The sequence below is a fragment of the Ascidiella aspersa genome, chromosome 5, assembly GCF_963924565.1.
Source record: "Ascidiella aspersa chromosome 5, kaAscAspe10.2, whole genome shotgun sequence".
NCBI classification, from domain to species: Eukaryota; Metazoa; Chordata; class Ascidiacea; order Phlebobranchia; family Ascidiidae; genus Ascidiella; species Ascidiella aspersa.
In genome coordinates, this window is record NC_139451.1 from 4,733,047 (window position 1) to 4,747,253 (window position 14,207).

General features: G+C 35.4%; 1 protein-coding gene and 1 long non-coding RNA gene across 2 annotated transcripts; both read left to right on the forward strand.

Moving 5' to 3' along the window:
• Nucleotides 1-1,931: 1,931 nt before the first annotated feature.
• On the forward strand, nt 1,932-8,553 carry LOC146141555 (uncharacterized). Its single transcript, XM_083390180.1, has 7 exons — nt 1,932-2,036; nt 3,957-4,085; nt 4,263-4,439; nt 5,201-5,323; nt 6,134-6,259; nt 7,000-7,122; nt 8,540-8,553. Exons 1-7 carry the CDS (start codon nt 1,961-1,963, stop codon nt 8,551-8,553), a joined length of 768 nt encoding a protein of 255 aa, XP_083246306.1. The 5' UTR covers nt 1,932-1,960.
• A 425-nt stretch (nt 8,554-8,978) lies between these two features.
• On the forward strand, nt 8,979-13,966 carry LOC146141556 (uncharacterized). The gene is made up of 3 exons (XR_014498723.1): nt 8,979-9,105; nt 9,929-10,051; nt 13,105-13,966. It is a non-coding gene; the product is annotated as an uncharacterized LOC146141556 (long non-coding RNA).
• The last annotated feature ends 241 nt before the right edge of the window (nt 13,967-14,207 follow it).

The following is a 14,207-nucleotide window of genomic DNA, read 5'->3' on the forward strand; positions in this document are numbered from 1 at the left end:
TTGATCAGTATTTCATAAAGTTTTTATTGACACTAAAATTTATGGTTTCAGACAAAATTTCTAAATTAACCGTTTAGATGTGCTTCGTGCAACTAATGGTGCACATATAGAAGTGTATTGTATAAAGTAATACCATTTTTTCTGATTTTTTAATTAAATGATGATTAAATGTTTAGAAGTGAATTTAATGTGTTAATAAAATCTTTATGAAATACTGATTAACATAAAACAAACCTCATTGCGATATCTCATCATTTCACTTTTTAATATTTTTTTAAATTGTTAAGACAATTTTTGGACACCCTGTACATTAACTACGCAAGTTAAATTAACAAGAAGTAAACCTTGTCACCAGTAGGATTTTCAGCCATATCACAGTAAATAAAGATTTGGCAAGAGGCATTTTTTTACTGTGGGTTTTTAATAAAGAGAAAATGGCACATTACAAAAACACTATTGCGTCATAAACATAACATGTTGCTAGAGGTGGGTCTGGTCTCGAAACGGCTATAAGAACAGCCACAGGAACAAAATAATGGTTAAAATAACAGATTTTTTCAGTTAAGGGATTTCAGGTTTTAATGTGAATTACAAGCATTAGTGTTGTAAACAACTTATTTCAGAACGTCAAGTCCCAGTTAAGCGATTTGTAAAATTACTCAAGTTCAAGTCAAGTCTTTTTTTTCAAATAACAAGTCAAGTTCCTGTCCAAGTCATTATTTGAGCAAGTCAACTTCAAGTCAATTCCTTTTATAAAAATAAAATGTCAAACTAAAAACTGGTAAACTCATCCGATTATGAGCAAATACTCAAGTAAAAAACAACATCAACGCATCATATGGCAAGTAATTTTTTGTGGAAAAATTAAGATAAATAACCCAATTTTTATAATAAAAAATGGATAATGAATATATTTGAATTTAATCCAAGTCATTTTGCCCAACATACTTCAGTCGAGTCTAGTCATTTGAAAACAGTGACTAAGTGCACTCAAGTCAAGTTATTGACTTAAATCATTACAACACTGTTAATATAAATAGAATACTTTTTGACAGCATGTGAATAGGAAAATGATTTGGAGGTACGGGTCAAAAGATAAATTGGAGATGTCTACACCGAAATGCACATTACAAAAGTGTTTATAATTTTATAGATCAAATACATTTGAAGCCATTATTGTCGTCACTTATGTGTAAGGGCGAGGAGATATCTTCCTATTTTACACATTCAGTTTGGCATGTATTTTAAAGAATGCTGAAAAATGACATTTTTTGACAACTTTAAAGAGTAGAAAAAGTGAGGTTCCTTTATCGTAAAACCTAATCGATTAACTGTTTCAAAATCAATGGGTTGGATTTTTATGTCCGAACAGAATGAATTCTTTCACTTTGGCCATAACTGGAAACAACATAGATACCAACTGTTAAATATTTTACGAACATATTTTATTAATATCGTGCTTTACACCTCAGTGAAAAAAAATCTTTTCTGAAAAATCGAAAAGCCCATTTTACAAACAGTAAATATGTTTTGGAACATAATGGTCGGAGGTTTTAGTTACACGTAGTAAGAATATCAAAGCCCATAAAGAAGTAGGTATAATAGAAGTGGGTAAAAAGGTCTGTTTTAAGCTAAACTGTTTTAAATCTAACCTAAGTTAAGAAAACTCAAATTTTATGAAAAAATACAATTTGCCTTACCAATATAATCTGATCAAATAACTGTTTGAAAACCAAGGTAAAAATGTGAAAGGCTTATTTTGCTCAAAAAACATTTCATGGAAAATTTTAAGCCACAGGCCGTATAGTTTGCCCAGGTATACAACATAAGCTACTAAAAGCAGTGGGTGTCAGCAGTTCTACGCCTACACTTCCAGTCTGCTTAGATAGAGCACCAGAGCTTAATGTTTTACTGTTGTTGTGTTAGTCGGAAAAGTAATTTACTATTAGCAATTAGAAGAATGATATTGTTTGCTTTGCTTTGTTCTTTGGCAATTGTTGAGAAACAGCAGTCCGTTGCAATAGATTCGGAAGCATGTAAGTTGTTATTGTTGGCGTAAAGGTTAAACTGTACAGAAACAGTAAATAAACGAGGTGTATGCCTACTCTTCCACTTTGTTTTATAAACTATGCTTAAAGTTACAATCGCAACGCCTTGATTCAGTGTTTCTCTGCCTTTTTGCGGCAACCAAAATAGTTAGAGCAGTGGTTCCAACCTGGGGGTCGCAAGGGGTTGTCTGGTGGGGTCGCCGTGTAGTATTTGATAAAAAAAAAACTTTATAAGAAATAGCAATATGTACTAAAAGTTAAGCAGTATAGAAGGAGCAAAAGCACCGTCAGTCTAACATTTGTTTCTGTCGTCTTTATGACGTTACCATAAAACTTTTCAATTAATGAATCAAGCTTCAGTCAAACAATGTTTAATAAAATGAATGGACGCTCAAATCGTACCATTAGCTTGTTGTGCATACTTAAATCCGGACATTTTAGTCAATAAATATGCTGTTGCTACCAAGCGTAGCATATTAAAAATTAAGCTATAAATAAGTCAGGCCATTGACCTAAGTCAGGGGTTCTTAAACTGGGCTCCATGTACCTCTTGGGGGTCCGTGAAGGCCAAATCCAAATATTAGTGTATATTTAAGAATTAATCGATTTTTCTAAGAAGAGGTTAATTAAAAATAAAACGTTTTTGCAATGAATTTAAACTCTGCTTTACTTTGTGTCCCGAAGACTGCAGATTTCTAAAATCTATTTGTATTGTGATGTCAATTTATGACGTCATTTTTAAAAAGTGCATGCTTACTGTGGTCCACGCGAAGCAACAAAATAAGATGCCGTGGTTAAAAAAGTTTAAGAACCCCTGGCCTAAGTCATTACAACACTGCAAGTTGGTGGTAAATCGCTGTGATTTCAGTCAAGTCGAAAAAAGCTTGAAAAGATTTATTTAAAAGTCAAACACACTAGATGCATGAACACAATATTTGCGCAAAGTCGAAATATTTTAGCGTTTACTTATTTGCATCAGCCAAATAATATGAGGAATGGCCTCATGTCCGGTTTGTAAAAGAGGTGGCCGGATGATTTACACTGGCGGGTGGTCACACTTTCAACCAGTGCTCCGCAAACGGTATTCCGGCCATGCTAGGTGTGCCCGCGACGTTCTCATAGGTGTGTTACTTGCGTTTTTAAGTATATATTTTTTAACAATTAGTCGAATTAACGCGAAGAATTTATATCTTATAAAGCTATCTTAAATCACCGGAAATCAAAAGAGTTTTTTTTAACTAACTCAACTACCAGAGTATAAACATACAAAAAATGTGTTACCTGTACAACAAATTGCAATGGGAGATTAACCATACGCTCGAAACCCATAAAGCATTATTATAAATATATTATTGGCATTTTCTGATTGTAATTTAACCTTGGAAGCTGTTATGAAAAATCAAATTATTCAAAAAATACAAAGCCATAATGTCAGGTTTCGTTTTTCGAATGCTATCAAAAGCCCTCTATTCTCCAATCAGCTATTGCAAAGGGTTACAAGTTGTAGGACTTTGACCGGCTTTCGGAAACTTTAGGAAGTTTTTCTTCAGGAAAAACCGCAAAACCAGAAAATAAAGAAATCTAATACATAAAACTTTTTTCGCCTTCGGCGCGTTTTGTCACAAAATGATCCTTTTTCTCTTGGTTGCCTGGGATATTTGCTGATGTTGTTGTTTTGTCAATCGACACGCATTTTAAAACAGATGTGCCGCCAAGTTATTTTAGCTCCGATGGTGTGCCGCAAATTAAAAAAGGTTGCGGAGCACTGGTTTAAAGTAATGTATTTAGTGTTTGCAAAAAATGTCTTCGTTTTTTCGGACTGCATTAACCGAGTAGTAAAGCACAATTTTAATAATATATGTTTCGCAAATATTTCACAGTTGGTCTTTATCTCTATGTTGTTTCCAGTTATGATCACTGTGAATGAAGTCGATGGGTTCGGATATAGAGCATACACGAACGCTTTTAACAATCTCACTGAATCTGAGCGTGGGGTCGGTGTTTTACTAAACAGTTCCACAAAAATGTATGAAACAAGTAAGTGTCATAGTGGATTATCACGATGATGTCGTTTTACCTATCAAGCTACATTAAAGCTCCGTGCATAGTATACTCAAGCATATTTAATTTGATTTTCATTATATTAACGTGCTGCATTATTTTATAGTAGGAGACAAGTTTGCCCTTAAACAACCTTTGTATTTTTATATTTAGTTTCAGAAATTTGCAAATCCACCCTTAACAAATGCAATGTTAACGCAAAGTGCGTTGGATCTGGCAAACCGTCGATTTATAGATGTTCCTGCAAACCCGGATTTAAGGATACGAGTTCAAAATCATACGTTTCTTTCTATAATTTGGCTTACGTCCCGTCTGGAACGAACTGCACAGGTAAGTGCCATTAGCACCAGACTATGTTAGTATTAGACCTGAATAACTAGATTTATTTCGCCGTTTTAAACTTTGACCAGAATTAAAATTAGACTATTTCAGTGTTTTCAAATTCGATTAGAATCAAAATTGGATCAAATTTTTACGTTTTCTCGATTTAGATTAGAATTAGAATTACTGATTTTTAAAGCCAGAATTTGAACTAGAATTTGAACTGTAGGTATTCACAATTAATTTAGTTTCAATTCATTCGCGTAGGAACGTAAAGTGCAAACTTTCTATTTTATAAGTTTTAGTATAGCGTATGCTTTTCAGACTGTAAAATTCACTTATAAGTCGTTTTCACCAATTCAAGATTTTTATTTCAACTGGGAAACTAAAAATGCGGTTGAACAAAGTAGCGTTTTTGGTCAAATCCGAATTAGATTAGAACTAGAAGTTAGAGCCCACAAGCAATTCACGAACTAGATTAAAATTAAAATTAGAATTAGCAGCATTTCGCTCAAATTTAACAGAACTCAAATTATCTAGTATCCCATGTCTAGTTGAAACCGGACACAGTAGCCTATCTGTAGCGTTAGGAAGTAGTTTTCCAATATCCAACCGCTGCCTTGCCCAATTTGACGTCACTATACACGTGACTGGTGTTCACTGACCTGTGACCAACGCTTTGGCGAGTAGGTTTGGCGTTTCGCAATTTGATTCTACAATTGGCTTATAATACAGATATGTACACTTACAAAATATTTGTATCCACTTAGATGTGAATGAATGCCTTTTAAACGCCAGCAGTTGTCCCCACAACGCAAATTGCAGCAACACGATCGGAGATTACCAATGCCAGTGTCCACTTGGCTACACCAGCGAGGCTAAGAACTGTCGAGGTGAGAATTACATAATTTATCCAAACAAACACACATGGCGTTAAATCAGGGACGAAAGTACGGCATTGCAGAGTCAGAGACGAAAAAGTACTGCAGAGTCGTGAAACGCCAACTTAAAAACGTGAAACGCCAACTTAAAAAATGTTCTATAATGTCAAAGTTTAATTTTAACTTGAATATTTTGTTCCCAAATCGCAAATTTATTTCAGAAACAATTTTCAGAAGGAATTTGTTTCGCAAAATTTGTTAGACGGAACAAAAATTGGCGAAATAGCCCAGTAAAAAAAAAACATTTTTTATTATCGGAACGATGTTTCGGACCGGCCCGGCATTCTTGCGCCACGCGAGGGAGCCATAAAGACAGTCAGTAAATTGAACTCTGTGTTTTACGCAGACTGCTGAGTGGGGTAAAAACAACCCGAGTCCGACTCTGGGAAAAAAATAAACCCGAATTCTACTCCGGTCACAAAATAAACCACACCACGGCCAAACTTGCTAGCCCCGTCAACACTTTTTCTAAATATTAACTTTGCATGATGCTGAACAATATAAACCAACCACTGTTGAATCAGTCATTTGTCAGTGATGTTGAGGCAAAATTGTATACCGTTTTCATGAGGACTGGTGAGTCATATAAAAGTAACTAGAGTCCGACTCCGGCCAAAAATATTAAGCCGAGTCCTAGCCTTGATTCCCGAGGCCGACTCCCGCTAAATGTGCGATTCCGTCGAGTACCGAGTCCGGCCTCTACTCCACAGCTTATATTCCATCCACCAAAAACTAATTATCCTTTATACGATGTTCGTTCAGATATTGACGAGTGTGCCACAGGGACTTCCAGTTGTTCCAAGTTGGCAAATTGCAGCAACACTGTCGGAAGTTACGCCTGTTACTGTCCGCCAGGCTATAACCTGATAAACCACACTGAGTGCATTGGTAAGTTGCTCGTATTGGTTGAAATAATATATGCGTATATTTACGCTTATAGCAGTGTTATAGGTCAATGACCTGACTTAAGTGCACTTAATTCACTGTTGCCAAATGACTTGACTTGACCTAAGTCGTTTTGATCAAATGACTTGACTTGGACTTAAGTCATTGGGTCAAATAACTTGTGTTAAAATTAAGTGCTTTTATTTACCATTTTATTTTTATAAAGTTGAGCTGTTTATATCAAGATTTGCACGTAAAACGATTTGCTTTCTAAATGTTGTTTTTTGTTATTTTTTAGTTGAATCATTGCTCTTAATCGAAAAAGTTTACTAATTTTAGTTGTGTATTGTTTTGTTTATTTATATCAGTGATTTGACTAGGAGATTACTTGCTCTAGATTACTTGCTCTAACTTAAGCAACTGATGACTTGGAGTGGCACATAACTTGTTTATTTTTAAAAAAGATTTGACTGGGACTTGAGCCATTTCAAAATGAATTGTTCAAGACACTGGCTTTTAGTATTGTATCCTTCTTTCTTGTCTGTATTAGACTTAATAGCTTGAGAAACGCACCGTTTCGAACAAACATTAGCTAACAATGTGTTAAAACTTATATTAGAAAATATGTATTTCGCCAATAAATGACATCATCAATTTATCCTAATTCGAATGAATCAGTAGAATACAGTTACCTTAATCGGATAGTTTTACGATAATTTTTTTATTATCAATATCAATTGCAGATTTGGATGAATGTCGACAAAACACGTCGAGCTGCCCAAAGAACATTACTTGTGCCAATACGGTTGGAAGTTACGTCTGTCATTGTCCAGCTGGTTACAAACACGTTGAAAATACCTGTCAAGGTAAAGTTTGCTACAATTGCAATAACGCTTCGCGGTTTTAATACTATATTAAGAATTTTTTTGTGAAATATGTTTTTGACCCTTTTAATGTAAGAAAACACTATTTTTTCAGATAGCCATTTCATATTTAGTCTAGACCAGCGGTTCTCAACCAGTGGGCCATGGCTCACTGGTGGGCCATAAAACATTTTGAGGTGGGCCACAGACCAATTTAAAAAAGCTAGATTAATCGAAGAATTTAGTTTCATTTGCGTCAATATGCTTATTTTATAAAAATGTAAATAAAATGTAAATTGATTGTTCAGCAGAAACTATCTCACTAATGCACGGTTAAATAAATAATCTGTTTTGATATGTGTTCTGCTGTGTTTTGTTCTAAACCTATTTTATATTTATTTTTCTTTTATAAAAGTGTATTGGGCCACAGAATTTTTGTGCAACGAAAATGGGCCACGAGAGAAAAAAGGTTGAGAACCACTGATCTAGACAAAAAAAATCGTTGTACAATCTATTTTACTAAACACTGACTAAACAATAAGCAATGACATGGAAAGCTGAAATAAAATTATATTTGGAAACGATAAAACATGTTGATGTAATTTTAGCCCTTGCTTAAAGTTTTTGGTGTTTATTCGCATTTCGCGTTTATTTGCAATCCGTGACGCGAAATTTGCCCAAACACTTAAAAAATTGCGTCGAGGTTCAAATTTATCTATTTTGCATGTTTGAGCGTATTGTTGCATTTTGGTATCGGAACAGATCGCGATTCTTTTTGTCCGATATATCGGGTATCGGCGTCGGAACGAGATGTCAAATATCAGGTCCCTATTTGCCCTTATTGATAAATTATAGTCTGTCTATAAAAATGTCGACATTGAACAGTTTTACCATGTTTTGTTCCCTTTTTTCCAACTGGTCTATTTTCAACAGAAAAGATAAACACCTGAATGCCGAAACATTGATATATGTTTTTTAAACTCTTTTTCAGTTGTTATGCTAGGGATGTCCGCTACTTGACATTTCAATCCGACGCCGATGCCCGATAGCTAGACCAAAAGTGTCGCGATCGGATCCTAATGACGTCATTACTATACCCAAGCACATAAAGTTTATTGAATTAAAACGTTCTAAAACAATTTTTCTCAGGTTTCAGGCCCAATTTTTTTTTAAGAAGTTCAATTACGATCATTTGTTAACCTACTATTTTTTTATAGAATCACATTTCAGGATAGAAATGCACTAGACAGCAATTAATTGCTAGAATACCTGGATTAATTTGGCATCGGATCGGCACCGATACCACTCTAGTATCGGACAAGTACCGATACTACCACTTGACTCGGGTATCGGCTCCGATCCGATGTAATCAGACATCTCTATGTTTATATTAGAACCCTCTGCTTAACTTTTTGTACAGATAATGACGATTAGACTTTACTTGACATTTCAATCCGACGCCGATGCCCAATATCTAGACCAAAAGTGTCGCGATCGTATCCTAATGACGTCAATACTATGCCCAAACAAATCAAATTAATTGAAGTAGGACGTTCAAAATTTGTTTTCTCAGGGTATTAGACCTAGCGTGAGGAAGTTTAATTACCACCTGTTGTTAAGCTACTATTTGCTGATAAATTCACATTTTAAGATAGAAATCGCTTCCCTGGGCAGCAATTGTTGCTAAAATACCTATAATTTTATACTAGGCAGCAATTGATTGCTAAAATACCAATAATATAGAATCGAATCGGCACCGATACCCTAGTATCGGACAAGTACATCGGGTATCGGCTAAAGTTCGATATTATCGGACATCTATATGTTATACTGTACCCCTCTGCTTAACTTTTTGTACAGATATTGACGAGTGTACTACTGAGACGTCCAGATGTTCAAAGTTGGCCAATTGCAGCAACACTGACGGAAGTTACGCCTGTCACTGTCCGCCAGGCTATTACTTGGGCGACCAAACTGAATGCTACGGTAAGCTGCTCGTATTGGTTGAAAGGAGATTAATAGCTTAAGTCCCAGTCAAGCCTTTTCAAAAAGAATCACGATCAAGTCCCATTCAAGTAATAATTAGAGAAAGTCAATTCCAAATCAAATCCTTACTGAATGCTACATTAAGCAACTGAATGCTTCAGTAAGATAGGGAAAAGATTTGCGTTTATATTAGAGGCAGATCAATATATCTGTTTACCGATAACATCGGCTGATATTTCACTTCTACCGATATATTGGTTCAGTAAATTTGGTCGATTTTTTGTCGATATTTTTATGAAAATAGTATACAGTATTTTCTTGAAAATACACAATTTTCCTAACTTTCGAACTTTCGGATTTGTAATTTTCTTTCATTTACATGGCTGACTGATTAATACAGTGTTTGATTTCTCGTGTGTGCTTTGCATAATGCAAAGCTGATATGCAATAAAAGAATTGTATAATTTAGAAAGTAAATAAACTGAATGTAATTTTTTTTTTTTTTTTAATAAAAAAGGATAGTTATTACTTTGTCTGAGTTACCGCATATAAAAAATCGGATATCGGTATCGGGTATCGGTTGGCAAAAACATTAAGAGAAACTAAAAATGCTTTTTGGTAAAATTCGAATTCGAATAAAACTAGAATTACAGCACACAAGCAATTCACAACCTAGACTAGAATTAAAATTTTGTAAAATTTTTTCTAATTCTTGAAATGAGAACTTGAATTATCTAAATGTCCAATTCCGCTTATAAGGGCTTTACATTTGAAGTCCCATACAACAGTACACATTTGTTAGGTTACAACCTATCTGATTTAGATATCAACGAATGCATCGGCAACTACACTTGCCACGAGCAGGCCTTGTGCGTGAACCAAGTGGGGAAAGAATACATGTGCTGGTGCAATTCGGGCTGGTCGGGAAACGGCAAGACATGCATTGGTAAGTTAAAAAGGGAACACACAACAAGACCTACAAGGCAACAACATCTAAAGCAGAATAATCTATAATACCTTAGCATTGGGACCAACGAGATAATAAAGCCAAATACACAGTAATATCCAGCACGGAATAATATGTAAATCATCGGAATAAGGCCTAAACCTGTTGGAATACTTTCTAAAATTAGAAAAAAGGCCTAAATGACAAAACTAACGTATGAAGTTTAGACGCCCAGAAGTGAAATTTATTCCGACGTTGCCGTTGTTCTTATTTCGATCTTATTGCTGGAGTCGGTTAAAAATTCCGTATTCGCTTTCCGTAGATATTTTCAGCATAATGCAGACTTTAAATAAATGTCAAATATTTGAATAAAAGCAGAAAGGTTTTACAGATGAGAATGATTTTTCGGTAAAAACGCATGGTAAACATAATAACATCGGCGGTTTGTAAATACAGGTAAATATTGTGTAATAACCGTCGTGATTTGACTTGTTTATTGTTGTGTAATAATAGGCTAGCCGTGTTATATTAGGATCACAATTGCGTAGGCGTGTTTCTGATGAAGTACAATACAGTCCGAATCAATTTTCTTTTTGTCCTAACAGGCAGACTGCCAAAACGTAAAAAAAATAGAACACAAATATTTACCTTTATATTCTTTTAAAAATAAATTTCGATGACTAAATTTATTGTGAATGCTTAAATTTAATTCTAGTTCAAGTTCTAGTTTAAATTCTGTTTTTCGACAATACCGCAATTCTAATTCGAATCTTATTTGAAAAAATTTAAATGATCTAATTTATTAAACTTATATTAAACTAATAAATTCTATAATAATTATTGTTTGCGAGGTTATTGTAATGCATTAGGTGTTCCGTGGCTCAAAAAGGCCTGAAACCTCTGTTCCAGGAAATACGCCCACGAAAACACTCATCTGGCCTATAGCGCGCTATTTCCGAATAGATGGTTTTAGATCGGAAATAAAATGACTAACATTTGCAGTGGCCAGCATACGCTTTTGGACCAATACACGTGCAAAGTAAAGAGCCACTATGAATAATAACATAATGCCTTTCTAACTCGAAGGGTCTATGTTGGGGAAAATCCATAATAAAGTGTACGAATTTTGCGAGTTTTGCATAATTGCAATGTTTTTTTTTAAATCGATGTTAGCCGGTTAGATAGTCTCGGGAGTTGCCTATGCTATTCGGCTGGATCGCCTATTTACGCTTGCACTTGTTGTTGATTAAATGTCGATTTATACTGGGGTACCTCAGTGTTCTTAAATGGGGTCCGTGGACAGTCAATGAATGAAAATAGCTTGGCTTGGGTAAACTTATGTAACCGTTTGTCAGTGATTTGACGTGACTTAGCTATTTGGGGTAAAATGACTTGACTTAACCTAGGTCATTTAGACAAATAACTTGGGCTATGTTAAGCTTTAGTTTTATCGTTTTGTTATTTTGATTTGTTTTAGTCAATTAGTAAATGGAATAAAATGTCAATTTGCCATTTGTTTTGTTTTTGTGTTTGCTGTGTGAAATCAAAATGGAACATTTGCACAATTTCTAGAAGTTTAATATTAATATTTGTATCAATGCTGTAACATGAAATTGACGTGAGTAGCTAATGATTTTAACCGGGACTGTGACTTGCTTTTTGCTGAAAAGACTTAAACTTAAGTTATTTTGCAAATTACTCGACTGGGACTTTCATTATAAAGTTACTTATTTACTACAACAAGTCATATGAACTAAGTTTTAGGGGTTCCATGAAGGCTTAATTAAAATATTGGTGTGTAATTTAAAAAATGAAATAACTCTTATAAAACAAACGTGGCCATAATTATCCCCCAAACTGTATTTTTGCCTATTTTGATTGTTTGCGCTGCGTATAGTCCAGGGTTAAGTTTCTAAACCAATTTTAATCAATTTGTCTTAGCCTAAGGCGTAGTTTTGGTTTTAGCCCTAGTTCGTCGTTAAAGCGAAGTCGGGCAACCTAAAAAATATAAAGGCATTTTTTTCATTAACATCTTTGTTATATAGCTGTTGCTTTGAAAGTAACACTTTCTTCAAACTTTAGCAAAATAAACCAACCGTGTACCGTTCTTAAGTATACTTTTTCTTGACGCCCCGTTTGTATACAACTTCGTCACGTTTTGACGTAACCTTGTGACGTCACATTAGGACGTAACTTTGTGACGTCATCTCTGAAGAACAAACTCATGCCTAGATCCGCACCTGTATCGGACGTACCCTGTTAGCAAGCAGTTTTACTTCGACTTGGCAAGTACACCCATATTGAGTTTAAAAAGCAATTACAACAGTCTCCATTATTGTTAAATAGACAGGTATGGGAGTATGTAATTCGCAGTGGCATAACGGGGATGTACTGGACCCTATAGGCCAGTGGTCGGCAAACTGTCGGCCATGGAGCCATTTTTAGTGGGCCGCGAGTTACTTTTGGATAGTTTAGTCCTTTTAAGTAGTTGTGGGCCGCGTGAAAGCCGTAAATTTATTGCATTTTATTTAAAAGTTGGTGCGGCATAGACTTTTTAAATTCACTCAGCTTGGAAAGGCCCATATGCCAAATATGGCCATGAGGGCCTATCGGACTATATTTTTTTCCAACTCTACGCAAACAAGTTTTTTTCGCGCTTCGCGCGCATAACCTTCGTATTATATTATGTTTCACATGATGACATGGTGTGTGTTGGGCATCAGGGCGCCGTGTAATGTTTTAACCCAAATTGAAATATCCTAAATCCGCCACTGTTTTCGTAGTGGTTTTACGTAGTGGGCCTCCAATATCTCTGAAAAGAGTAAATTGGGCCGCGACAAAAAAAGTTTGCCGACCACTGCTATAGGCCATACTGTTCCATCTAAGGCTTACATTATATTTTTGGTTGTTTTAATTACCGTACGTAACAAAAATAATTTGCGCTTCGCGCAAACGTTGGCCTTGTTTTCCTATAATTCTGTCTCTGTTTTAAGCATATTTATTTAGTTCATAGCCCAAACAGAATCACTTAAAACATACTTTGACGTTTCTAGATCTTTCTGCGCCAAGCACCCTCGTAAAGGTTAGGGACGGAATCCTTAACGCAGCAATCGTGGTGCTGGTGCTCTGCTACATTGCAACCTTCTTCAACCTGACTGCCATGCTGTGTCCCAACCGCTTCACTGAGACTGTGGTCGTTTGGTTTGAGAAGCGACTTGGTGACAATCAATCGACTAAAGATAGCACTGCTGCATAATGCTTTTTGGCTTCATGAACTTAAAAAATTCAATTATATTTTATACTCATCTCAAGGGATGCCTGATAATGTCAGATCGAAGCCGATAACCGATACTAAATGGTAGTCTAGGTACTCGTCCGATACTAGGATGGTATCGGTGCCGATCCGATACCATATTAACCTAGGAATATGAGCCCATAATTGCGATTTAACCAGCGATTTTTATCTTGAAACAGAAAATTATCAAATAGTATTACGTTAACAACTAGAGGTAACCTTAATGGTGAAAATAACGGCCCAAATAGACATAAAAAGCGACATGCTTTATTATTCAAACGTTTCGGCAAATGCTCATGCCATCATCAGTGGCCGTTATTTTCACCATTAAACTTATGAACAGATCCGTATATAGTGTTCCAGAGGTAACCTAGTCACACAAAATAAACTTTTTACATGTTAACCGGGAAAACTTGATATTTAAACGATTTAGTTTCATCTTTTTGGCTTATTTCAGCATAGTAAGGACATCCTATTGGATCGGTTCTCGATACTTTTGCCAAATATCGGGTATCGGTTAAGGATTAAAATGTCAAGTATCGGACCAACCGCTTCACTGAGACTGTGGTCTTTTGGTTTAAGAAGCGACTGGGTGACAATCAATTGACTAAAGATAGCACTGCTGCATTTTTTTGTGCTTAAACTCAAAATATTTAATCATGTTGTTTACTTAGCAGTAGGAATGTCCGAATATCTGATCGGAGCCGATACCAGATTCCTAGTCGTAGTATCGGTACTCGTACGATATTAGGGTGGTATCGGTGCCCATCCGATTTTAGATTAACATAGAAAATTTACCGTGGATTTGCGATCCAACCAACGATCTTTACTTGAAACACAAATTTATCATATATTCCTAGG

Coding starts and splice junctions, on each gene's coding strand:
- LOC146141555 (XM_083390180.1), top strand. CDS start 1,961: ATGATATTGTTTGCTTTGCTTTGTTCTTTGGCAATTGTTGAGAAACAG. Junction 2,037..3,956: donor TGCAATAGATTCGGAAGCAT/GTAAGTTGTTAT, acceptor TGTTGTTTCCAG/TTATGATCACTGTGAATGAA. Junction 4,440..5,200: donor GTCTGGAACGAACTGCACAG/GTAAGTGCCATT, acceptor GTATCCACTTAG/ATGTGAATGAATGCCTTTTA.